Genomic DNA, 25652 nt, shown 5'->3' on the forward strand with positions numbered 1-25652 from the left:
ATGTGGGAAATGTGTTCGGGGTCCTAGGACTCTGCGTAGAGCACAGTGCAGGAAGAAAGAGGGAGAGGAGGGAAACAACAACCTATCTGCACCAATCAGCACCTCTTTCTCCTGCTCTCTGAAGGGGTCATAACCCCTGTTTTTCCAGCCCCTCCTCTCCCCTAACACTCCCCCCTCCGCCCCCATCAAAGCCGATAGTAACCCACCATTACAGAGGAATGTCCATTCAACACATTATCTGGACGTAGAAAATGGGGCTGGCTGCTTTTAACAGCAAATTAGTGACGTGATAATGAGGTCATAAACAGATGCCAGGCCCTCCTTCTGACTTCATTTCCTACTGAATTAGCACTTCCTGGTTCCTCCTCCTCTGGCTCCTATACAATACAACACTAACCCTCCTCCTGGCATGTTAACTAACACTGCTTCTCAATGCTCTGTGATACGGGACGTTAAATGTACACCTCAATGATTATTACTCTGTGTTTTTTTCTTCCAGAATTCTCATTTATGCTTCAAAATAGATTTTTGTGTTTATTATTTCATTTTCAATGTATTTCCCACTAAAAGAACTAGTAAAATATATTTTGGCATATCAAAACTCCGCATGGTGTTTATTTGAGTGAGTAACTAATATGGATTTTCTCATTCATCACACTGTATCCAATTCGATTCCATTTAATAGACCACCCTTAATGGATTTTCAGTCACGTCTAGACGTGAGCGAACACAGATTGATATTTCACACCTGTGTTACACAGAGCTGCACTGCAAATGGAAGCTTTTTTGCCTGAAATGCATTACCAAGCTCTGGTTCTGGTTGATATACAAATAGGCTGCAACGGCATGCCTCTCTCGGCTCTCATACACTGAGCCAATGCAGAATTACAATGACCAGCCAATGTCCTAATAATAATAAACAATGAGACACATTATGATTCTGTCAAATGAAAATAATTTTGCCATTATATAATATTGCAACATAAAACACATAAGAACTCATACCTTTAACTGCAGCAGTGCTGAAGAATTTCTCTGAGCTGGCATCAGAGCCCTGTGTGAGAGAAAGACGATATCATTAGCACATCTTCTTAAACATGTGGACTTCATAGTCAAAGACCCAACAGGCCATATGTACCATCCATCTAACGGGAGCAAAACATTCCGCACTGCACATCACGGCCACTTGATGGCACTGTTGGTCCATGACACAACAGCACATTTCATCTCGAGCCCGGTGTGGCAGGGCGTACATTAACATTGCTATGTTATTGTGCAAACATTCAGTGCTAAGCATTTACACAGTATTAGACAATTAACGTGTTTTTAGGTGAGAATGTGCTGTCGAGGAGGCGTTGGCTAATTCAATACCACGAATAAGGTGAAAGACCGACCTGTTACAATCCCTACCAATATATGCGTGCCATGGATGAGTCTACTAGGGAATAATAGATTGAACCCACTAGTTTAAAATGTCACATTCATAACGTTTTCACTTTTTGTCGCAGAGAAGTATAAAACCAGAAGACAGTAGCCTATTGAAAGATGCTCGTTTATATATTAGATATTAGTCGCGGGAAGTGAATTTGACAATGAGCCCAATTCAAAACAATTCAGAAGACATTATCACAGAAAATGAAGACTCCACAGCTTCTCTGCAAATGGACAGTGGCACGGGCTCCAATAGTAACGGTATGAGAATTGCACAAATGCCACATATATCACATTGGCTAAAGCCTATCAATTATTTTCTATACTCACATGATACGACCCTGCTGAAGCCAGAAACATTTAAATATTAATTTGCTTAGGGTGCAGTACACTCCATGGTAAGAGATAGGCATTTCAGTATATCTACTCATCCGAATTAAAATGTGTAGGTGCATGGAAAACAGAAAAAAGGTTTTGCCATTCCATAAAATATAATTTTATCTCGTAATTCCACAAATTAAAACGAGAGTAGCATATCAAAGAGTATGACGGCAGATTGAAATAGACAGACTTGATTGAAGCACATTCAGTTTGGATATTTCCCTTTTGCACACAGCAAATATACAGATAAACACCATTCATAACGGTAAAAGCAGCCTTTTCCACATAGGAATATTACACATTTGCGTTATTATGAATATGTTTATTAGTAGCCTATAAAACGAAATGCTGCAATAGCCACACAGATATTACACATTTTATTATGTTCAATAAAACCTATTGATAATACACATAATTCGTCGTTAATATGCATAAACTAATAACCAAACAGGCTAATTCATAATAAGGTAGACTACGTGAATAAAGAAACGCGACGCGCATACCTTTGATGTGGCGAAACTGGCAAGAAGGAAAATAACAAGTCAAATATATGACTTTCGTGGTCTAGAAAATACGGCCCCGTTTTACATTCTGCTCGTCGAATAATGTAATCCACAAACGGGGCGAATTCAACTCCGTTTTAATTGATGACAGCCATGCGAAAAGAGAAGCCCTTTCCAAGACAATTCCAACGAGAGACGAGAAGCGCATAAAAAGCTACCGTTCCTCTCGGACAAAGGAAGACGTGTCTTGCCAGCAAAAGCATCAGCAACAACTCTGGGTCGCTAAATCCCGTTAAGTGCGTTTCGTCTCCAGTTCAGGGTGGAATACAAATCTATTTCGCAATATTCATGTATTGAAAATATCCGAGATTCGAATAGACAGGATCCTTGGGAGAATGTGTATCTGGACGCGTAAAGAGGCTGCGTCCACAGACACCACAAGAGAGTCGACAGCTCGCTCCTACAGAGCAAAAAAATCCAACAAAGCGCAGACCAATTTCCTCTGTTGCGAAAGAGGGAGACAAAATCACACTTAGAATCACCTTGAGCCAAAAGGGGACTCCACATTCATTATATGTTCAGCTGGTAAAAGCGTATGTCCTGTGGTTGCTGACGGTTCCGTCGCCGACAGAGCCTCTCCTCATCCGCTCCAAGCATCAGACAAACTCCCATTCATCCAACGGCTGCCCCAGCGATCCTCGCTCAACGATCGGGTCCTCCCACTTCCTGATTCTAACCTGACTTGGGTTCGACTTCTCTCCCGAACACAAACACACGTGTGTTTTCTGCTTCCGAGTGTCCGAATACTGTTCCAAAGACCCCGCGCTGCTCGGGACAGTCGTGCGTATTTGCGTAAATGGAGCTCAGATAAACTGCTTAGCATTTCCAGAACGAGAGAGGGAGAGAAAGCAAGAGACGGGAGGGAAGGGGGAGGGCCTGAGACTAGAATTATATTCTTTCACTGTCAACAGTGTGAGATGATGTCAGCGGCTAATGATTTTCCCAGTAGGGTGCTGCAACCGTGAGGGGAGGAAAACAAAACACTCTTTATAAGCAGCAGTGCACCTCCTCAGAGCTCACAGCCGTTCTCTTCCTGTTGGAATAACCACCACTCTACTGTCCTGGAGGAGGTCACATACCCACACCAGCTACTGGGCCAACCATGGCGATAGACAGGGATCCATCCATGCTCACCTATGGTGCCCACTTAATCAAACCTGATCCAGGGCTCAAACGCAGACATTGACAAGAGATTTTCTCATGTTCAAACCATCTGTATTTGTAAGAGGATCACCAGCTTTAGCATTCTCCCTATTATTAAGCACATTTCTGATGGGGCTATTGCTTGGAAGGAGAAAGAGAGAGCGAGAGAGAAAGCACCCCTCGTCTTATCTGATCCATCTCACTAATCTGGCGGACCACGGACACTCCAGACCAAAACAATCCTGCAATCTCCAACTAATGCTGGGCGTTCCTGGAAAATCCCTTCAATCGCACGTTCCCGTGTCCTAGCCTCGGCTAATCAGCATTAACCCACTGTCTGGGAGGTCAATGGATCAACAATGGAGTCACATTGGAGGGAGGATGGGATCTCTTTCTCTCTCCCTACAGCACCCAGCCCCCACAGAGCAGAAAACAGACTTAACTCATTGCTGCAGGGTGCTAATCCATCCCTCTACCCTACTGTATGTGCTGGAGAAAGAAGCAGTGGGAGAAAGAGAAAGATAGCAACAGACAGACACAGACAGACACAGACAGACAGAATGGCCGAGTGTTATAACCCCATGCACCTAGTGCTCTATATACAAGGACATTGGATCTCATGGCCAGATAGATGACTATCAGCAGGGAGACGTGGCTGGCTGAGGCCCCAGGAGACCATTCAAAGCCATACTGCCCGGGCCCCCGGGCCCCAGAGAGCTAAACTTCATCACACAATGGTCCCGCGAAGAACACAGCTCTCCATTACAAAGTGTTCATTGGGTTAGGGGCCCACCTTGATCTCCAGTATAAAGTGTGCAATGGGTTAGGGGCCCCATCTTGATTTTCAGTGGGCCCATGTCTAATATATGATGAAGCCATGTTGACAAGTGTCTGCTTTGAACATCAAGCAGCTTCCATATTGGGAAGAAGAAAAGGAGAAAAAAATCAAAGTGTCCGTGTCCGATTACCCATACTTGGTCCTAAATAGTAGGCTGTTTGAGTATGCAGAAAAAAAGAAAGTTGAATAGTATGCAACATTTAGGAAATCGAGTATACTTTAAATGCCCGGATGTCACACTCATTTCGGCTTTGACAACAACCGATCAATTATATATGGGGATGCACTACCAAAATCAACGAATAGCGGGAAACTGCATTTCAAGCATGACGCATTCTCAGTATGTGAAAATAGAATGTTTAATAGTATGCAACACCTTGAAAATCAAGTATGGTTTAAATGCCAGGATGTTATACTCATTTCGGCTCTTCACCCAGTAGAATTCGATGCACACTTTTCCACGGTGTATTGGAAGAGGTGGGCTGCGAGTGATAGGCCCTAGTTCCGTTCAGGTAGACAAACAACAAAACTAGTATTTTTTTTTTTACACAAAGTGTATTTCTGTTTTCTCACTGAAGTGTTTCTTGTTCTCTTGGCCTTTGTCAGAACCTTGAACCTAATTACTAAACCATCTTCTGATTTCTGAATGTGCTGGCATCGGGGACTTGGGATGTGGCTGAGTTATTGATGTCAAGTTAATCAGGCCTTTTAATTTAAACATATAGATTGTAGGCTAGGTAGGCTAGGCTACCTATTTAATCATTTAATTTATGGATAATGCCTTAGCAGTCACTCTGATCTTGTTCCCAATGATCAGTGCTTTGGTGTATTATGTTGCTGTCCAGCGGTCCTGAATTTGCGATGCATCGGCCTGTCCACATGCCTTTTGATTTGAACATCTGAACATTTTTGTTGTGTGTACTAGGCTATTTGATTTAATGAATATACAGTACCAGTTTTATGTTTGGACACATCTACTCATTCAAGGGTTTTTCTTTATTATTTTGATATTTTCTACGTTGTATAATAAAAATAAAATGAAATAACACATGAAATCATGTAGTAACCCAAAAACTTTTAAACAAATTGAAATATATTTTATATTTGAAATTCTTCAAAGTTGCCTTGATGACAACTTTGCACACTCTTGGCTTTCTCTCAACCAGCTTCATGAGGTGGACCTGGAATGCTTTATAGTATGCAACAATGAGTAAATAGCATGCAGTTTAGCTTATTCCAAATGCTAAAAACAACTGGACAAATTATGTTTCAAATTAGTTATAGTACTGGATAGTCACATGTTATTACATAGTAATTGCAAGACATTCCAAGTAACTACATGGCATTGTGCTGTTTTGTTGGTAAAAACAAAGGTGTGTATGATGCACTGAATATTTATACCACTTTATGCAACAAACAAACATGGCTGCCTGTTGTTGCACCAGTTGAGGAACAGAAGCCATCAACGAATCAGTATTTATTGTCCTTAACAGTCATTATCAAATCTATTTATTTATTTTTGTTAGTACCCCTTTTTCTCCACAAATTTGTGGTATCCAAATCATAGTTACAGTCTTGTCTCATCGCTGCAACTCCCGTACGGCCTCAGGAGAGGTGAAGGTCGAGAGCCGTGCGTCCTCCGAAACACAACCCAACCAAGCCGCACTGCTTCTTCACACAATGCCCACTTAACCCAGTCGCACCAATGTGTCGTAGGAAACACCGTACACCTGGCGACCGTGTCAGCATGCACTGCGCCCGGCCCGCCACAGGAGTCGCTAGTACGCGATGTGACAAGGACATCCCTGTCGGCCAAACCCTCTCCTAACCCGGACGACGCTGGGCCAATTGTGCGCCGCCCCATGGGTCTCCTGGTCACGGCCGGCTGCGACAGAACCTGGACTCAAACTCAGAATCTCTAGTGGCAGAGCCTTAGAACACTGCACCACTCGGGAGGCCTCATTATCAAATTTAAGAGAAACCTCAGGTCTGTGATTCCAGCTCAACCACCAGACAATCTACATCCGGATCTCTCACTGCACATTCCTTTTTAATTCAAATGAAACGCTGACTGAGACGAACAGAAATGAGAAAAAAAAGCTGTGCATGCTGTAATGCCGCAGCCAAGAAAAGAATATAAAGTGGCACTTTTCTATGGAAAAGCACTTGATGCCGTTGCCAGAGACTGGAGATCAAATATAACGTCTGGAGTTTTGTTATGTATGCCAGTAATTGGTGTCTGTGCCTGTAAATTCTGTCTATACACCATCAGCCCTTTCTCTCCGCTAAAAATGTTTCATCTTTAATTCAATTTTTTGGGCCGTGATCCTTTGCTTCAAAGCATCCAGAAGAGAATTTTGCCAACCTCCGCAATGGCGGTTTAATTCGACAGGAACTATTTTTTTCCCTAGATTGCAATCACAGGAGACTGGCTCTCTTTTTCATGAACCTTCCTACCATTACGGGAAAAACCTCCCCTCATTTAAAATATTACCGACAAGTGTAACAGGTGTAATACGTTAAAAGCTCTTAGATAGGGCTCACAAGACTTCCCGGGGTGGATGAGGAGGATGAGGTGAGGCAATAAAAGGAAACGTGTCTTGATGAAATGAGGAGAATAGCAGCTTTCTCCTGAGACAGATAGATAGATATATAAATATAGAGAGGTTCCAGGCAGGTTGACATGGAACAAGCAGTTAACAATGGCCGGGCTGTGAAGATGAAGAACCGTCGGGGAGAAGAATCAGAGGTATACAGTTTAATGGCTGTGATAGAAAACTGAGGATGGATCAACAACATTGTAGTTACTCCACAATACTAACCTAATTGACAGAGTGAAAAGAAGGAAGATTGTACAGAATAAAAATATTCCAAAACATGCTTCCTAATTGCAAGAAGGGTCTAAAGAAATACTGTCAAAAATGTGTCCAATTAACTTTTTGTCCTGAATACAAAGTGTTATTTACACATTACTGAGTATCACGCTTCATATTTTCAAGCATAGCTGCATCATGTTATGTGTATGCTTGTAATTGTTCAGGACTGGTGAGTTTTTTAGGATACAAAAGAAACGGAATGAAGCTAAGCACAGGCTAAATCCTAGAGGAAAACCTGGTTCAGTCGGTATCCACCAGACACTGGGAGATGAATTCACCTTTCAGCAGGACAATAACCTAAATCACAAGGCCAAATCTACACTGGAGTTGCTTACCAAGAAGACAGGAATGTTCTTAAGTGGTCGAGTTAGAGTTTGACTTAAATCTGCTGGAAAATCTATGGAAAGGTCTGAAAATGGTTGTCAAGCAATTATCAACAACCAATTTGACAGAGCTTGAAGCATTTTGAAAAGAATAATGGGCAAATGTTTCTCTTAGAGACTTACCCAGAAAGACTCACAGCTGTAGTCGCTGCCAAAGGTGATTCTAACATGTATTGACTTAGGGGGTTGAATACTAATCTAATCAAGATATATTAGTGTTTTATTTTTCAAAAATGTTTTCTAAATGTTATAATTTTTCATCCACTTTGACATACCAGAGTATTTTTTGTAGATCGTTGACAAAAAAATTACAATTCAAACCATTTTAATCTCACTGTAACAACATGTGGAAAAAGTCAAGGGGTGTGAATACTTTCTGAAGGCACTAAATGTATTTCGTAGACAAGATGTCTACTATGGGTAGTATAGAAGTCTACTATGGGTAGTATAGAAGTCTACTAGGGGTAGTATAGAAGTCTACTATGGGTAGTATAGAAGTCTACTATGGGTAGAATAGAAGTCTACTAGGGGTAGTATAGAAGTATACTATGGGTAGTATAGAAGTCTACTAGGGGTAGTATAGAAGTCTACTATGGGTAGTATAGAAGTCTACCAGGGGTAGTATAGAAGTCTACTATGGGCAGTATAGAAGTCTACTAGGGGTAGTATAGAAGTCTACTATGGGTAGTATAGAAGTCTACTATGGGTAGTCAGGAAGTATACTATGGGTAGTATTGAAGTCTACTATGGGCAGTATAGAAGTCTACTAGGGGTAGTATAGAAGTCTACTATGGGCAGTATGGAAGTCTACTATGGGTAGTATAGAAGTCTACTATGGGTAGTATAGAAGTATACTATGGGCAGTATAGAAGTCTACTAGGGGTAGTATAGAAGTCTACTATGGGCAGTATAGAAGTCTACTATGGGCAGTATAGAAGTCTACTATGGGCAGTATGGAAGTCTACTATGGGCAGTATAGAAGTCTACTATGGGCAGTATAGAAGTCTACTAGGGGTAATATAGACGTCTACTAGGGGTAGTATAGAAGTCTACTATGGGTAGAATAGAAGTCTACTAGGGGTAGTATAGAAGTATACTATGGGTAGTATAGAAGTCTACTAGGGGTAGTATAGAAGTCTACTATGGGTAGTATAGAAGTCTACCAGGGGTAGTATAGAAGTCTACTATGGGTAGTCTACTATGGGTAGTATAGAAGTCTACTATGGGTAGTATAGACATCTACTAGGGGTAGTATAGAAGTCTACTATGGGCAGTATAGAAGTCTACTAGGGGTAGTATAGAAGTCTACTATGGGTAGTATAGAAGTCTACTATGGGTAGTCAGGAAGTATACTATGGGTAGTATTGAAGTCTACTATGGGTAGTATAGAAGTCTACTATGGGCAGTATAGAAGTCTACTAGGGGTAGTATAGAAGTATACTATGGGTAGTATAGAAGTATACTAGGGGTAGTATAGAAGTCTACTATGGGTGGTATAGAAGTCTACTAGGGGTAGTATAGAAGTCTACTATGGGCAGTATAGAAGTCTACTAGGGGTAGTATAGAAGTCTACTATGGGTAGTATAGAAGTCTACTATGGGTAGTCAGGAAGTATACTATGGGTAGTATTGAAGTCTACTATGGGTAGTATAGAAGTCTACTATGGGTAGTATAGAAGTCTACTAGGGGTAGTATAGAAGTCTACTATGGGTAGTATAGAAGTCTACCAGGGGTAGTATAGAAGTCTACTATGGGTAGTATAGAAGTCTACTATGGGTAGTATATAAGTCTACTAGGGGTAGTATAGAAGTCTACTAGGGGTAGTATAGAAGTATACTATGGGTAGTATAGACGTCTACTATGGGTAGTATAGAAGTCTACTATGGGCAGTATAGAAGTCTACTAGGGGTAGTATAGAAGTCTACTATGGGTAGTATAGACGTCTACTAGGGGCAGTATAGAAGTCTACTAGGGGTAGTATAGAAGTCTACTATGGGTAGTATAGAAGTCTACTATGGGTAGTATAGAAGTATACTAGGGGCAGTATAGAAGTCTACTAGGGGTAGTATAGAAGTATACTATGGGTAGTATAGAAGTCTACTATGGGTAGTATATAAGTCTACTAGGGGTAGTATAGAAGTCTACTATGGCCAGTGTGGATTGCCAGAGGGTATGGAGAGAAGTCTACTATGGACAGTGTGGATTGCCAGAGGGTATGGAGAGAAGTCTACTATGGACAGTGTGGATTGCCAGAGGGTATGGAGAGAAGTCTACTATGGGTAGTATAGAAGTCTACTATGGACAGTGTGGATTGCCAGAGGGTATGGAGAGAAGTGGCAAGGACACAGGTTTTAATAAGCACATGCTTATAAAACACTTAAAAAAGACATGAATTATTTGCACCATTCTCAATAAGATTCATGGCCTGATATTCTATCTGACTGCAAAATAGGTAGACTACCCCCACATGCCATGGAACATCCTGCAATCAAATACATGCACAAATACACACCAGAATCAAAAATCATCTACCGTCTCTTTTCTGTGCTTTCAAAAAGCGAGGTGAGGATGCTTTTTACAGTCATTACATCCAGCCTTATCTCAGTGAGCCTGAGCCTGCACTAGCCTGCCAATGACAACTGCTTCTAATCTTGCCCCCTCCCGACAAGCAGCTCTGAAAGCGACAGCGCCTTTCTTCCCAATTCCTCAGACACGTAGCCAGACATATATTCATCTGTCACTCGTTGCCTGCATTAATGGGGAGATGACACACACACACGAGACAAAAAGATGAGCCATATTTCACACATCTTTCACACTGATTTAAACCTGCCTTTATCACACAAGAGGGATTGGTAGTTTTTGAATATTAAGGCAGACACAAGACAGAGGGAGGGAAGCATCTGTCTGACATAGCCTACTAGGACAACGGGAATTGAAAAGTAGCAGATCGTTTTTTCTCTACGGTAATATGTTTCCTTGAGCTAAGAGATATGAAACTCACATCATATGTCACTAAGTGAAGCGTAAAGTATTTCTTCCTGGTGTTCGACCTATAAAGTAAAGAGCCTATAGAGCAACTGGTGTAATCTGGTCTGCTATCTCTCCCAGTCTGCTTTCAGGAACCAGGCCCGGGCCGTCGGTTGGACCACTAGGCGAATGGGGATGGATAATGTTAGACCTTATCTCCATCTAGGAGGTCAATAATCACTGAGAGTTGACATAGCAGTACATAAGCACTGGTCTGTTAGCATGAGCAGAGCCACTTTACTGCCTGGCCCTCGAGCCATCAGTCCTCTGTCCCCTTCCCAGGAACTCTGCTTTCAAAACAAACGAGGACAAGGAAATTGGTTTAGGCTAACCTTCCCTCCTCAAACGCTTGGGTTACATCCTTAATGCATTTCTTTGCCTTATTCCCAGTCGGAGTAGAAATGGGAACAGGAGGGAGGCCCTTTTGTCAAAATTCTAGACATGCCACAGAGCGTCAGCTGCCATGCCGCCGGTCATTTCAGGCCAGTCAATCCCTCCCTCCCCATCAAGCAGACCAACATTGAGTACCACTCTATTGCACACACACAAACACATTTGTACATTTGTACAAACACATTTGTACACACTCATATACACTCAGTGGACAGTTTATTAGGTACACCCATCTAGTAGGGGGTCGTACCCCCCTTTACCTCCAGAACATCCTGAATTATTCGGGGCATGGCGTTCTATCGTGACTCAATTGGTATCAAGAGACCTAACGTGTGCCAGGAAAACATTCCCCACACCAGTACACTACCGCCACCAGCCTGTACCGTTGACACCAAGCAGGATGGGGCCACGGACCCATGCTGCTTACGCCAAATCCTGACTCTGCCATCAGCATGGCGCAACAAGAACCGGGCTTCTTCGGACCAGACAATGTTTTTCCACTCCTCGATTGTCCAGTATTGATGATTGAGTGCCTACTTGAGCCACTTCTTCTTGTTTTTAGCTGATAGGAGTGGAACCCGTTGTGGTCGTCTCCTACAATAGCGCATCCATGACAAGGATTGACGAGTTGTGCGTTCCGAGATGCCATTCTACACACCACTGTTGTACTGTGCTGTTATTTGCCTGTTTGTGGCCCGCCTGTTAGTTTGCATGATATTTTCCCTTTTCCTTCAATCTCTCTCATCAACGAGCTGTTTTTGCCCACAGGACTGCCACTGACTGGATGTTTTTTCTTTGTAGCACCAATCTCTGTAAACTCTAGACACTCGTGCGTGAAAATCCCAGGAGAGTGAGCTTTTCTGAGATACTGTATCCGACGCACCAAGCACAGACGATCATACCACGCTCAAAGCCGCTTAGGTCACTCGTTTTGCCCATTCTAACGTTCAATCGAACAGTAACTGAATGTCTCGATGCCTGTCTGCCTGCTTTATATAGCAAGCCATGGCCACGTGACTCACTGTCTGTAGGAGAGATACATTTTTTGTGAAAAGGGTGGTGTAGCTAATAAACCAGCGACTGAGTGTACGTACACAAACATACATGCAAAATACACACACTGGTAGACTTTGGGCGGCATCCAGATTGCCATACCTTTATATCGATCTTGTGCCATACCGGGATATTCAATTATACCGGCACTGAACACAAGGGGCACAATTGATTTTGGAAGAAGCTAACCACAAATGCAGAGCATTTAGCATATTTTAGACGGTTAACTTAATAGTTACAAAATATCTAGCTGGCAAACATTTAGTTGTGAATTCTATAATGTAATTAGATCACCTGGCGCATGCTGCGCAACAGTGAGCGACTCACAAGACTCACAAGGTCTCTAGTCGTTGTGTGCTACAAACACCACGTGACTGGGTACTACCGGGAAAATGATGTGACAGGTTAAATGAAGAATGCAGTCTTCTTTATCTCCTAACATGTTGCACAAGATGACCGCAGGTATTTACTTAAAAAGTAGTTAGAAATATTCACATTTATAAAACAACTTCAAATAAATAGTTTAAACGGTATTGACTGTATTGAAAAACCATCCTGTGGCTATTTCCAAATACCCTGGTATACTGTACATACGGTATACCGCCCAAGCCTACACACAGGACTGTGTTGTTGATGTTTCCTTGCGTTGGTAAGGGGTTAGAGATCTCTTATCTGCTCACTGTCATGGCTGACATAGAGTGAAACTGTAAATGCCATGAGAACCACAATATAGCATGCAAACTTTGGCAAAACAACTGCTTATCCTTCTGATCAAATAATTTCATATGAAGCTGGTCCAGATACTGGTTTGATCTGGTTTGCAGTAATATTGAGGTTGGCTTCCATGAGGATCCCGTGTTAAAAACCAGGCGATAGCTTTCAGCTGTTTTACAATAGAAAATAAGGGAAATCCTCTCAATATTCCAACCTGATTCCAGTTGTCTCAGAAGTCTTGCAGTGGAGCCATGCACCCCAGACAAACCCCTAAATAAAAACTCAAACCCTAGCTTTAATTGTCCTCATTAATCATCTCCATAGTCACGGAGGCACGACAGACATCAGCAACGACTTAATTTCAACCCAGAGCTACTTTGGCTGGGATGATATTTTTGACTTTTTTTACTTTCTTGTGCACCACACTGGGAGCGAGGAGAGATGGGGAGAGAAATACGAGGGAGAGAAACAGGAGGAGGAGAGAGTGACAGGGAGAAGAGAGACAGAGAAATTAGAGAGCCAGACAGCCAGGGGGAGGGGAAATCGAGGGGGGAGAGAAATTGCCCCGCTGTGTCTTTAAGAGGAATCACGTCAGGAAAGCACTGAGGAAATCACCAGGAAGACCTGTATTAAAATGTGTCTGACCCCTGATGGACTTCCGACTGCAGCCCAGAGCAATCTGCCTGCCTGCCCGGCTGGAGAAATATGGTCAGAGGATTGTGCCACTGAAACACTCCATCAAGACCATTCTGTCAGGTACGCACTGAGACAGACTACAGCCCAAACCTCTCTTCCCTTCCTCTCTCTCCCTCCCTCCTCCACTCTAAGGTTGTGTTGAACTGCTCCAGAGTGGGGGCCTAATGATAGTCTCTCTAGTCTAGGGGGACATAAGATGGGCCCAGACTTCAAAAGCCAGCAGGGTGACAGACAGCAGGGAAGTCTCTCTCCCCCCCCCCCCCCCCCCCCATCTCAACCCACTGGCCCAGGAGGAGGGGTTTCTAATTGCATTTCACAAGGACTGAACTAAATAAAGGCCTTGTTCTGCCTACAGTAGCCACCCTGCTGGGGGGTGGAGAGTCAGGGGGAGGGGGGAGAAGGGAGAGATTTGAGCCTCTGTGTGTGACAGAAAGCTTTAGCATGTCAAGCTCCACAGAGACAGGGGTAGGATAGCAACTCCGCCCCAACCTCCCCTATGGTAATGGTAGAACATGGGAGACTGAACAAGAGAAAGAATGTGTGTGTGTTTGAGAAGGTTAGAGAAAAGCGGGAGAGATTTAATCCACAAAATGCCCCATCCCCCTTGTGGCAGGCAGACAGGCAGACAGGCAGACAGGCAGACAGGCAGTTCCTCTGCCAGAGCCCATGGATGTGACCTACATGGTGGGGTGTTTGTGGGCAGGGACTAGGGAGGATGGTGGGGTGTTTGTGGGGCAGGGACTAGGGAGGATGGTGGGGTGTTTGTGGGGCAGGGACTAGGGAGGATGGTGGGGTGTTTGTGGGGCGGGGACTAGGGAGGATGGTGGGGTGTTTGTGGGCAGGGACTAGGGAGGATGGTGGGGTGTTTGTGGAGGGGCAGGGACTAGGGAGGATGGTGGGGTGTTTGTGGGCAGGGACTAGGGAGGATGGTGGGGTGTTTGTGGGGCAGGGACTAGGGAGGATGGTGGGGTGTTTGTGGGCAGGGACTAGGGAGGATGGTGGGGTGTTTGTGGAGGGGCCGGGACTAGGGAGGATGGTGGGGTGTTTGTGGAGGGTCAGGGACTAGGGAGGATGGTGGGGTGTTTGTGGAGGGGCAGGGACTAGGGAGGATGGTGGGGTGTTTGTGGAGGGGCAGGGACTAGGGATGATGGTGGGGTGTTTGTGGAGGGGCAGGGAGGGCAGGGCCATAGGAGGTCTGTGGACAAGCAGGGAGCCTCCACTCCACTTTGAAGCTCTCTGCATTTCAATATTTCATGAGCCTCATCTCATCTCCAGACCCTCTCATCGGATGTGTGCTTTTAGCTAGATAGTGAGCAGCGATCGTATACCCCATCACAGTAGCTACCATAGATCTGAGGAAACAGAAACACTCTGTTCCTGCTCTGTGTAACCAGACAGTCTCTGGGCTTTGGGCTTTTGCATATCTAAGGGACGATCTCGTTAAATGCTTGTAGCAATTACAACAATTAGAGATAAGCTAAGTGTGTCAAAGCCCTGGCGGAGACAACACCATGTTTACAATGATTAACATGCAGTGTTATCGGTGGGGATGGTAATCAGGCAGCCAGCTAGAGCCTGACGCTCCACAAAATCACAGGGGCTTTATCTGTCACTATCAATGTGAGGGCAGGCGTGAGGCAAGCTGCAGGAAACGCAAACATGGTGGGAAATAAATGGCGGCCATACTTGTCAGCATTGTCACGTCTACAGCTGGTTTCAAATGATGCCATTTCCTCATTCAAGTTAATTCAAAGTTCACCAGGTACAGTATAATGGCTTGGTCAGGTCATATGGAAAAGGTCAGGAAAACGACTGGCCCTAATGATGGAGTATTCTGCACATAATACGATATCATGTAATAAATATGTAAAAGCACTGTAATAAGACTTAATATTCAACTACAACTGATCCGCATTTCTATCAAGCACTATCAATGGGGTCAGTGGGAGTGTGTGTGGCGTCTGCCGGTACATTTCCATGAGGGTGCATCGTGTTGGCACACTCTGGCCTCTCCAGCCCTCTCTATGTCCTCCGCTGTGACCGTGACATAAGGCCTGGTTGTCTGGGGCTCTGGGCTGTAATAGAGATGCCTTTGAGAGGGGCCTCCATCTGGCAGACCGCGGGCTCTGTGGGCCGGGCAGGCCTGCATTCCGTGCTATCCTCCACAAATTCACACCAAGCCAGCCGGAGACCTAAATGTCCACATTGTGAGTCTGAGACCCACTCACTGCATGCCCTCCCTGTCTGAGAGAGAGACTGAGAGAGAGGCTGAGAGAGAAGCTGAGAGAGAAGCTGAGAGAGAGGCTGAGAGAGAAGCTGAGAGAGAGGCTGGGAGAGAGGCTGAGAGAGAGGCTGAGAGAGAAGCTGAGAGAGAGGCTGAGAGAGAGGCTGAGAGAGAGGCTGAGAGAGAGACTGAGTGAGAAGCTGAGAGAGAGGCTGAGAGAGAGACTGAGAGAGAGGCTGAGAGAGAAGCTGAGAGAGAGGCTGAGAGAGAGGCTGAGAGAGAGGCTGAGAGAGAGGCTGAGAGAGAAGCTGAGAGAGAAGCTGAGAGAGAGGCTGAGAGAGAGGCTGAGAGAGAGGCTGAGAGAGAGACTGAGTGAGAAGCTGAGAGAGAGGCTGAGAGAGAGACTGAGAGAGAGGCTGAGAGAGAAGCTGAGAGAGAGGCTGAGAGAGAGGCTGAGAGAGAGGCTGAGAGAGAGGCTGAGAGAGAAGCTGAGAGAGAAGCTGAGAGAGAGGCTGAGAGAGAGGCTGAGAGAGAGGCTGAGAGAGAAGCTGAGAGAGAGGCTGAGAGAGAGGCTGAGATAGAAGCTGAGAGAGAGGCTGAGAGAGAGGCTGAGGGAGAGGCTGAAAGAGAGGCTGAGAGAGAGGCTGAGAGAGACAGGACATTCACCACGTTGGGGTTATTTGAGTGGAGGATCCCAAAGCACAGACGTACTCCGTGTGTTCTCTTCTCTCTGCTCACTCATAGTGTGTGTGTCTGTGTATGTGTGTCTATGTCTATGTCTGTTAGTTTTGTATAAGTGTGTATGTTTCTTTAGTGTTCATTGTGTTGAATGAGAGTCTGTTTATGTCCTGTTTAGCATTTGAAAGTACCCGTGGAGAGGAGTGGGCATAGGAGAGGATGTGTGTGAATTTGAGAGCATGTATTAGTGTTAGCCAGCCAGTCTGCCTAGCTTTTATGTGTTTGTGTGTGTGCTTTCCTATGTCTGTCTGTTAAGGTCCAGATCTCAGTAGGGCTGGGCTGAGGGCTGGCACCGAGCACAAAGAGCCAAGTGGCACATCATTTAGCACTAAGTCCAATAATCAGGGGCTGTCTCAGCTGGGCTTAGCATGCGCTCTGCTTACTAACATGGCCTCAACAAGAGGATCTGGGACTGCTGCTGCACGCGCCCGGCCCAACTCAGACAGACAGGGTCTGTAAGAGGATTTCACACTGGCAAACAGGGACAGCCTGCGCTGCTCCCTCCGCTCACCCAGGGAGAGACCAGACAGCTGCACCTCCTCACACACATCGCTGTGGATGCACGCACGCACGCGCACACACACGCATGCACGCACGCACGCACGCACGCACACACACACACACACACACACACACACACACACACACACACACACACACACACGCTATCCCCCCAAATCCCTGCATCGGGGGACAATATCAATTGAGCGAGCTCAGGGATAATCCTTCCAGGAAACCTGATAAAGCAGCTGGGTCGGAGTGCCAGGCCGATTTGACGGTGGCTAAGACACAGAGAGACACAGAGGAGACTAGCAAGCCCGCCGCGGAGCTGGCTGGGTGGACCAACAATAATATCATACGATGTTCTATCATGCAATAATATGCAGGGAGATTTGATGGGTTCTCTAACCTAAAATGCTCTACTCACAGGGTTAGGATAACATGAAAGATAAACATTGTACAGCAGCATCTGAAAGACAGAAAGTGAATGATGTTTTTCCTGGAGCACTCCTTGGCTTGCATGACGACACTGCTATTATTGAGGATATCACATGAGAACATAAATATAAAAAATACCAAATATTTTGCACTCCAAGATTTAAGAGAAGACTGGTGGTTTGAGAGACAGTATAAATCAATGTGAGAATTCTTCTGATGCACACTGTACGTGTTGCTATGACAAAGGCCCACTTTACAGGCCTACAGAGACAAACACCCCCTACACAGAAACACACACAGACACACAGACAGACACACAGACAGACACACACACACACACACACACACACAGACACACACACACAGACACACACACACACACACACACACACACACACACACACACACACACACACACACACACACACACACACAGGAGAAAAAGGCCCTAGTCCACTGGAAGATACAGAGCAGTGGGGAGAGACAGGAAGAGAGAAAGAGGGAAAGAGGCCGGGGCATTTCAGCACACAGATGAAGACATCCCTGAGCAGCAGCAGTAGTTTAAAGCTGGTGCAACAGCACAACAAGGTCTCTGGGGTGTTGCGTTCCATCCTCTCCCCTTCGCTGTTGAGTTCCTCCTGTGACACGGAGGTAAACAGTTTGTTGTGGGAACAGCTTTGGATTCTCCTCAATAAAGGCCCATAGACAATGCAATCAGCCACAGGGTGCTCGGGAGATCCAAACAAGCCAGGGAGTTAGCAACGTTAGAGCCCGTTTAATTGAGTCTATTCACAGATGCCGCCTCTGGCATGGTTCTGGGAGAGGGAGAAAGGGGTCTTACACACACACATGTACGCACACACACATATTTGGACTGATTAGTGTGCTCTGATGACCACATTGTGGTGTGACGGAGGAATGCTGTTGGCTACCCTTCAGGAAGTATTTTGTGGACTGGACCAATGGAGAGGGAGCCTGCCAACTCCCACCCAGGCCTAATGATACAGTATTGGATTAGAATAAGGGCTCTCAGTCACGCTCTGTTGGAGTTTGAACTATGACCTCAGTGATGCAGAGTGTACAGTACAGCTATCTTTGACTCTTGCTGAGGTTCAAGTAATGCTTTTGTGGGTACAGTACAGTAGCACCTGACACTGCTAATGAATTTGCTTATAAAGCTACACACACACACACACACACACAAACACACACACACACACACACACACACACACGCATGCATGCACACATTTACTGCTAGACGGGTGAGGTGACTGGAGGTGACTGAGGTGTTTCTCTCAACTTTGCCACTGGGGTGTTGCTTTGGTCCTCTAATCCTGAGAAGTATCCTATCTGGTTTGCTCTGCATATCCCTGATGTATTTTTCACCAGTTACTTCTAAAAAGCACTGTGTTCCCCGGCATTAAAAAGCAATTTAGCACTCGTAGGATTAAAAGCTCATGTTAAATTGAAGGCTACACTTGGCATGGGCATGAAACATTTAGCAGCTTCTTATATTTACCAAGGCTGAAGCTGAGCGCTGCACACACAGCATTTAAAAGACAACATGGGTTATTTTATCTGACTACAGCTGAGCTGAGGTTGGATGCCTGATGCCTCATTTAGGAATAAACCTTTACATGCTTTTACAAACATTACCTCCAGCCAAAAATAGGTTATGTAACAGGTGTCTTTTTACAGGTTCTCTCTTAAAATCTCACAAGTAAATTATTCATATACAGTACATTGTGGTGTACAATTACCAATCATTTCATTTTTTATCTTCTTTTTCCCCAAAATATTTTCATGATTTGCCCCTGAAAAAAGTGCCTTCGTCCCTCCTTCAGTGTTCCCCCAAAGCTAGGAGACCATTCATGCTCATATACAAATCAGAAAAATAAACACTGAATGTATCATCCATGGAATGCCTCTTACTGTCAATTCAATTCAATTCAATTCAAAGGGTTTCATTGGCATGGGAAACATGTTTGCCACAGCAAGTCAAATACATAATAAACAAAAGTGAAATAACCAATAAAAACAGTAAACATTACACTCACAAAAGTTTCAAAGGAATAGAGACATTTCAAATGTCATATGGATATGTACAGCGTTGTAACGATGTGCAAATTCGTCTCTTCCACCTCTCCTCCCCCTGTCTAGTGTGTCACTCACCCCTGTTGAGGGGGAGGGGAAGGGAGAGACTGTGGGCATTCTCTCCCCTGTCTGCTCCCTTGTCTTCTCCCCTGAAATGTGAACTCATTCTGGGCTGAAGCCATCCGTGAGGACGTCTGGCTAAATATGAATACTGGTGCTTGTCGTCCCACTGGGTCCCTGAAAGTGTCAAACTAGAAAACCCGTTTGGGTTGGCTGTGATACCAGAACCCTGATGCTGTGCTCCCCTCCCCTTAACCACCCGCCAACCCACTATCGTCCCAAGTGGGCTTGCCTGCACACATCCATCTGAGACACCATGATTGGCCAGACCACACAGAAAGACAGGGGGAGGGAAGTAGCTTTTTACTGGACTGTAGGCTCTCATTTAAGCATAATGATGGGCACTATAATGATGGCTATAATTGCTAATGAATCCATTTCCTGATCATCAGCCAAGGATCATCATCATAATGATGTGTAAGGATCCCCTCCCAATCCACCTACACACACAACTCTAAACACTGTCCCAAAAATATTACGCAATAAAAGTCTAGAAAGACTACACTACACATGCCTTTTCAGGATGTAGTAGCCAATCACAAAGGTAAACCATGTACTTCCTCTCTTCTGTGTTAGATGCCGTCACTCCACTGTGTTGCTACGTGGGTCATGCTCCTCCACCACGACAGAAGGCCAGATTAGCCCTGTGTTCCACCAGGGGACCCGGGGGACCCTCCCACCCCAGGGGAGCTTGCATGTAGACTACGTGTGAGAGATGCATGGAGGGGTCCATACTCCACAGGGGACACATAGGAGCATGCCCCCCCCACCCCCCCACCCCCCACTCTCTGTCTCTCTGTCTCTCCGTCTTTCTCTCCCTCTCTCCCTGTCTCTCTGTCTCTCTCTCTCTCTCTCTCTCTCTGTCTCTCTCTCTCCCAGGGCTTGTTATTTCAGTGTGGTAGCTAGCTGCCTGCCTGTTGATGTGTTACTCAGGGACAGATGAAGGTGACTGCCGCCCTGTAGTACAGCAACTTCATGACTGATAATAATGTGCCGGATCAGTGCATCCATCATCTATTACCATACTGCCTTGTGCCCACGCACTAGCCTGCTGCATAATGCACGCGCACTTACTCAAATGGGACATTTCTACTCCTTCCTGGAAGGTAACAGACATTTTATCATAGGCATAAATGCAAAACCACACTACTCATTTCTCTTATCTAGTGTTGTGTAAAAAAAAAAAAAGTAGTTCTTCTGAAAATGGATATTCAGGACATTGGCAATGGCTTTGTGTTGAGCTAGACAGGGCTGCCTGTATGACCTCACCCTCTTGATGTGGCTTATTTATATTAGCCTCCTAGGTGGTTGGACACACATTGCCGTGGATACACACCCTGGTTGCTGGACGAGATGGTGTAGGCTACGTGACGTACATACTGATGAGTCCTGTGGGCTTTATGTAAATCAGCCTGCTCCATTTCCCTGTGTGAAGTAGGAATTAAACCACTCTTGAACCAGGTTATGTACAAAAATGATGTCCTCAAAAAGCTTTGTATGCCTCAACCCTCAGTGCATTAACCCGAAAAACATATGGGTGTATAAGAGTTTCGGTGGTAAAAGGACAGGAGGAGGGATATAGGACATGAAGCTGTACAGTACTACAGTATGTCATGTATGGTATAGATACTATGTGACCCTCCACATCCACCGGCAGGGCCTAACGGCGAGTCTACAGCCTACCAGCACCCCACTCTCAGTGGAGTGAGACACCCCCCCCCACCCCCACCCCCAGATGGCTGTGGGATAATAACACCCCCAGGACCAGGAGCACTGAGGTCTGTTATCATCCCCTCTCAGCACTGATAGACATCATTGGGTTAATGTAGCCCACAGAGCAGATGACCCCCTATCCACCTCCACCTCCCCACCCCATCCCTCCACCTCTATTTTTCTCTCAGTCTGAGTGACACACCAAAGAGTCTCTTGTTCTCCTCTGAAGCACCCTCCTGTTTTAACAAAACCCAGTAAGAAGCATTCCCTGCCCGCTCACTACAATGGCCAGCCTATGTGAGAGAGAGTAGCGTAGCGAGAGAGTAGTTTTTTCAGTCTCTCTTTTTTTCCTGTCTACTCCAGGTTTTTAAGGCTGCCGATCGATGCCAGGGCCCAGTGTCAATCCTAACAAGTGTTTACTTGTGTTTTCTCCGGCACCTGACAGAAGAGGCCCTTGGGAGCCTAGTTTTAGAGAGGGGGGACCTGCTACCTCCCTCCCATGCTAAAGGTCAGCACTAAGCACTTGGCAGGGGGCCAGTGTGTGTGTGTATGTGGGCTGCTCCCTGTGTAGACGGGGGGGGGGGGGGGGGGGGGGGGGCTGGGCTAGTGGAAGCTCTTCAATAAGGTTCCATGACAGAACCTGAGAGGGGCACTGGGGTCAGGGTCTGGCCTCGCCTCTATAGCCTGATCCTCTATAGCCTGGTCCTCTATAGCCTGGTCCTCTATAGCCTGATCCTCTATAGCCTGGTCCTCTATAGCCTGATCCTCTATAGCCTGGTTCTCTATAGCCTGGTCCTATATAGCCTGATCCTCTATAGCCTGATTCTCTATAGCCTGGTGCTCTATAGCCTGATCCTCTATAGCCTGGTTCTCTATAGCCTGGTCCTATATAGCCTGATCCTCTATAGCCTGGTCCTCTATAGCCTGATCCTCTATAGCCTGGTTCTCTATAGCCTGGTCCTATATAGCCTGATCCTCTATAGCCTGGTCCTCTATAGCCTGGTCCTCTATAGCCTGGTTCTCTATAGCCTGGTCCTATATAGACTGGTCCTCTATAGCCTGATCCTCTATAGCCTGGTTCTCTATAGCCTGGTCCTATATAGCCTGGTCCTCTATAGCCTGATCCTCTATAGCCCGATCCTCTATAGCCTGGTCCTCTATAGCCTGATCCTCTATAGCCTGGTCCTCTATAGCCTGGTCCTCTATAGCCTGATGACTGATCATTATAGTCATTACTACTGTTCTCACATTACAGCCAAGGTCAGGTCATACTGCACTATACACTGCTTCATCGTCTTATTCATACCAAGGACATTCATGAGCTTATTGTTATAGAGCATTTGGAAATACATGTATGGAAATACTAGAAGAATGTCAAGAGCACTAACATGGCTCCATAGAGTGTGAGAGATATCTCTATAGAATATACAGAGAAATAAAATGGATTCCTGATTTAAAAAATACTTTTCCCCCAATCACTGTATAAAATTGTCACCATGCTATAAGTGGTATGCTAGCTATTTTTCCAGTTGAAAAATCTAAATAAACTGTACTGTGAAAGGGCATGACTGTTAACAGAGTGTACAGTCTGCGATAAAAGTTGTGAATTGCAGAGCAAGAGCTAGGAATTATCCCACAGCCTGCTAGGTAGGTTATCAAGAGGCTCGTGTTCATTCAACAGGGCCCACTTTACCAGCGCTGGGGCACACTTCACTTCTCTTCCCTCCAGGGCCAAGCGCAGATCTCAATCTCACCAGAAAAAAAGCAACAAATAAACCCCCTTGTGATTAAAGATACAACTTTAAAACAACAAGCGCTGGCAGGACAGGGAGAAGAGAAAAAGTCCAAAACAAATGCCCCCCAACAACCCCCTTCCCTCAGCTGGAAGCAATTAACTTTCCATTTAGAGGGATGACAAATTGATCAGGCCAAAGAAATGGCACCTCGCTCCCAAATCTAAAAGTAAACACACACACACACACACACACACACACACACATACACACACACACACACACACACACACACACACACACACACACACACACACACACACACACACACACACACACACACACACACACACACACACACACACACACACACACACGGCAGTAGCAGCATATCTCCAATCTTCAGGTTGTGAGGGCCTGCTGGGCGTAAATAAAGGCCTCAGTCCTAGGGAGGAGAGAACAGCACAGCACCTCCCTTCACTAAGTCATTACTGTACTGCTTGGCAATGGCTGCAGTGAGAATGTCTGTTCTTCTATCGGAAAAAGAGAGTAGGGGTGGAGGACGAGGAGGGAGGAGGAGGTGGGAGGACGAGGAGGGAAGAGGAGGTGGGATGACGAGGAGGAGGTGGGAGGAGGAGGTGGGAGGGAGCCTCACGTCATTAAGAATTGAAATAACGACGGTGAATTGCAGAGCAGAAATGATTTGATTAGTGCTTTCAGGTCTATAAAAGGAAACTGGAAGTGTACCAAATGGCTGCCGAGCCGAGAGAGTTAGCTAGGTGCGATAAAGCTCTTAATTGCTGTAACTGCACCTAGAGACTTGATGATTTGTGACATCTTATCCAGCGCCGCTGCGCTAACACTAATAACTGTTAATTAACTGTAGCAAGGATGCCGGGGATGAAAAGCCAAGCAGCACAGTCTAGTGTGTGCTTCCAGATTAAAGGGAAAGTAGTCTGGGGGGATTTGACAAGACGGCATGAAGATGTTAGGGGAGGGGGGGTTGTGTGTGTGTGTGTGTGTGTGTGTAGAGTGCTGGGGTTCAGGATTCTGGCTGTTCAAACACACACACACGCAAGCACGCACGCACACACACTATTACGGAGCTATTGTTTTCAGATTGATCCGGACGGCTGTGTAAATCTGTTAACTTAATTGGTCCACCAAGACAAAACAAAGTGAATGTTCCATTTGGATAGGCCAGCATTTTGAATTTTCAAAGCAGATGTTCACAGATGTCGTTTTCCCGTTCAGACCCTAGCAAACTGGCAATCAAGCTCTTTAGCACGATGACAGGGAAACGCACGTTGTTCAATACCTACCTAATTAACAGCAGAGTGCTCAGCGGACGTTGGATCAATGCCTTTCCTCTCCCTCTTGTGCAACGGGGCATGTTGACAATTATAGATATTTCACCATGGAGAGCTGTGTCATGTCTCTGCACTTTGTGACAACTGCTGATGATTGATTGATTGATTTGAACATGCTGATACCATGTGTCCTGCCAGCAGAGCAGATTCACACAGCTGAATGCATATATGACATTATAATGCTCTTGGATAAATCCCAAGGGATGAATGGATGATACCATTATGAATCTTTCCTTTCAGCTGGTCGTAACTCTCATCACAACACTTCAACAGGCCGTCTGTCGATGATAGACGAGGCCTCTCATTTCTGTGTTATGTGCGTGAGCAGGTCTATGATTGGAGTTTGAACCATATTAATAATGCATTGAGCTTTTTACTTCAAATCAAATGAAAAAGTGGATCTGTGTACATTAAAACAATCCTGAAAACAATGTTGCTATGATTGTCATATAGCGATCAACTGAATTCTACAGTATATTTTCGTTAGAGTCAAGGAAGATTTTGTTTTTTCCCCTCTGTACTCAAATTAAAATGTCCATGAATTTATCCGCCTTGTCTAGAGAGCCAGAAAGGTCCCAATTGTGATTATTGTGCCTCCAGGGCCACATGTCTGGAGTGCTCACTGCATTACTGACTGGAACAAAGAGAGAGATGTGTGGCCCTAGCCCCAGACTAGATCAACTAAGAGCTCCATCTGATGTCATGTCACTGATGCTGGAGGGGGCAGGATGGTGTGTGTGTGCAAGTGTGTGTGTGTGCATGTGTGTGTGTGAAAGCGGCCGCGGGGACAGACAGGACAGACACATTGAGGTGGTTCCTCGGGCTCTGCAGCACGTCTCCTGTAATAGCCTTTCATTTGGACGTGACATGCCTTTCTCCATCCCCCCTCCCCTCCTCCCTCCCTCTGCAGAGCCAGCCATCACAAGAGAGACGTGGAGACATCCCATGTTAAATCCTGGGAGCGATCAAGGTTACCCATTCTGACATGCACATTCACATGTTCAATGGAGTCCTCTCCAGTCTATTAGGTTGCAGGATACAGTAGCTCGGTCTACAGAGTGAGCGTGCTTCGCTTGGCTGCATGGCAGGACATGGAGGAAATCGACTGACTGACAGGCAGGTACGCAGGCAGGCAAAGTCACTCATTGCTATTCTATAGGGGGTGCTCATCATTATACAAAGCAGCTATGAAGGACACGGAAGGGATGTGCATACTCT

The 25652-nt window shown here is 45.4% G+C and overlaps 1 protein-coding gene across 7 annotated transcripts in view; it reads right to left on the reverse strand.

The window, feature by feature from the left end:
* LOC110537471 (autism susceptibility gene 2 protein) overlaps window positions 1-25652 on the reverse strand; it is a 489908-nt gene that overhangs the window by 45326 nt on the left and 418930 nt on the right. For all 7 annotated transcript variants that reach the window (XM_021623538.2, XM_021623539.2, XM_021623533.2 and 4 more), the window contains one exon: window positions 1006-1054. In XM_021623538.2, coding sequence (XP_021479213.1) covers window positions 1006-1054 — 49 coding nt within the window. The remainder of the gene's footprint in view (window positions 1-1005; window positions 1055-25652) is intronic.

Source organism: Oncorhynchus mykiss, chromosome 12 (assembly GCF_013265735.2).
Source record: "Oncorhynchus mykiss isolate Arlee chromosome 12, USDA_OmykA_1.1, whole genome shotgun sequence".
Lineage (NCBI taxonomy): Eukaryota > Metazoa > Chordata > Actinopteri > Salmoniformes > Salmonidae > Oncorhynchus > Oncorhynchus mykiss.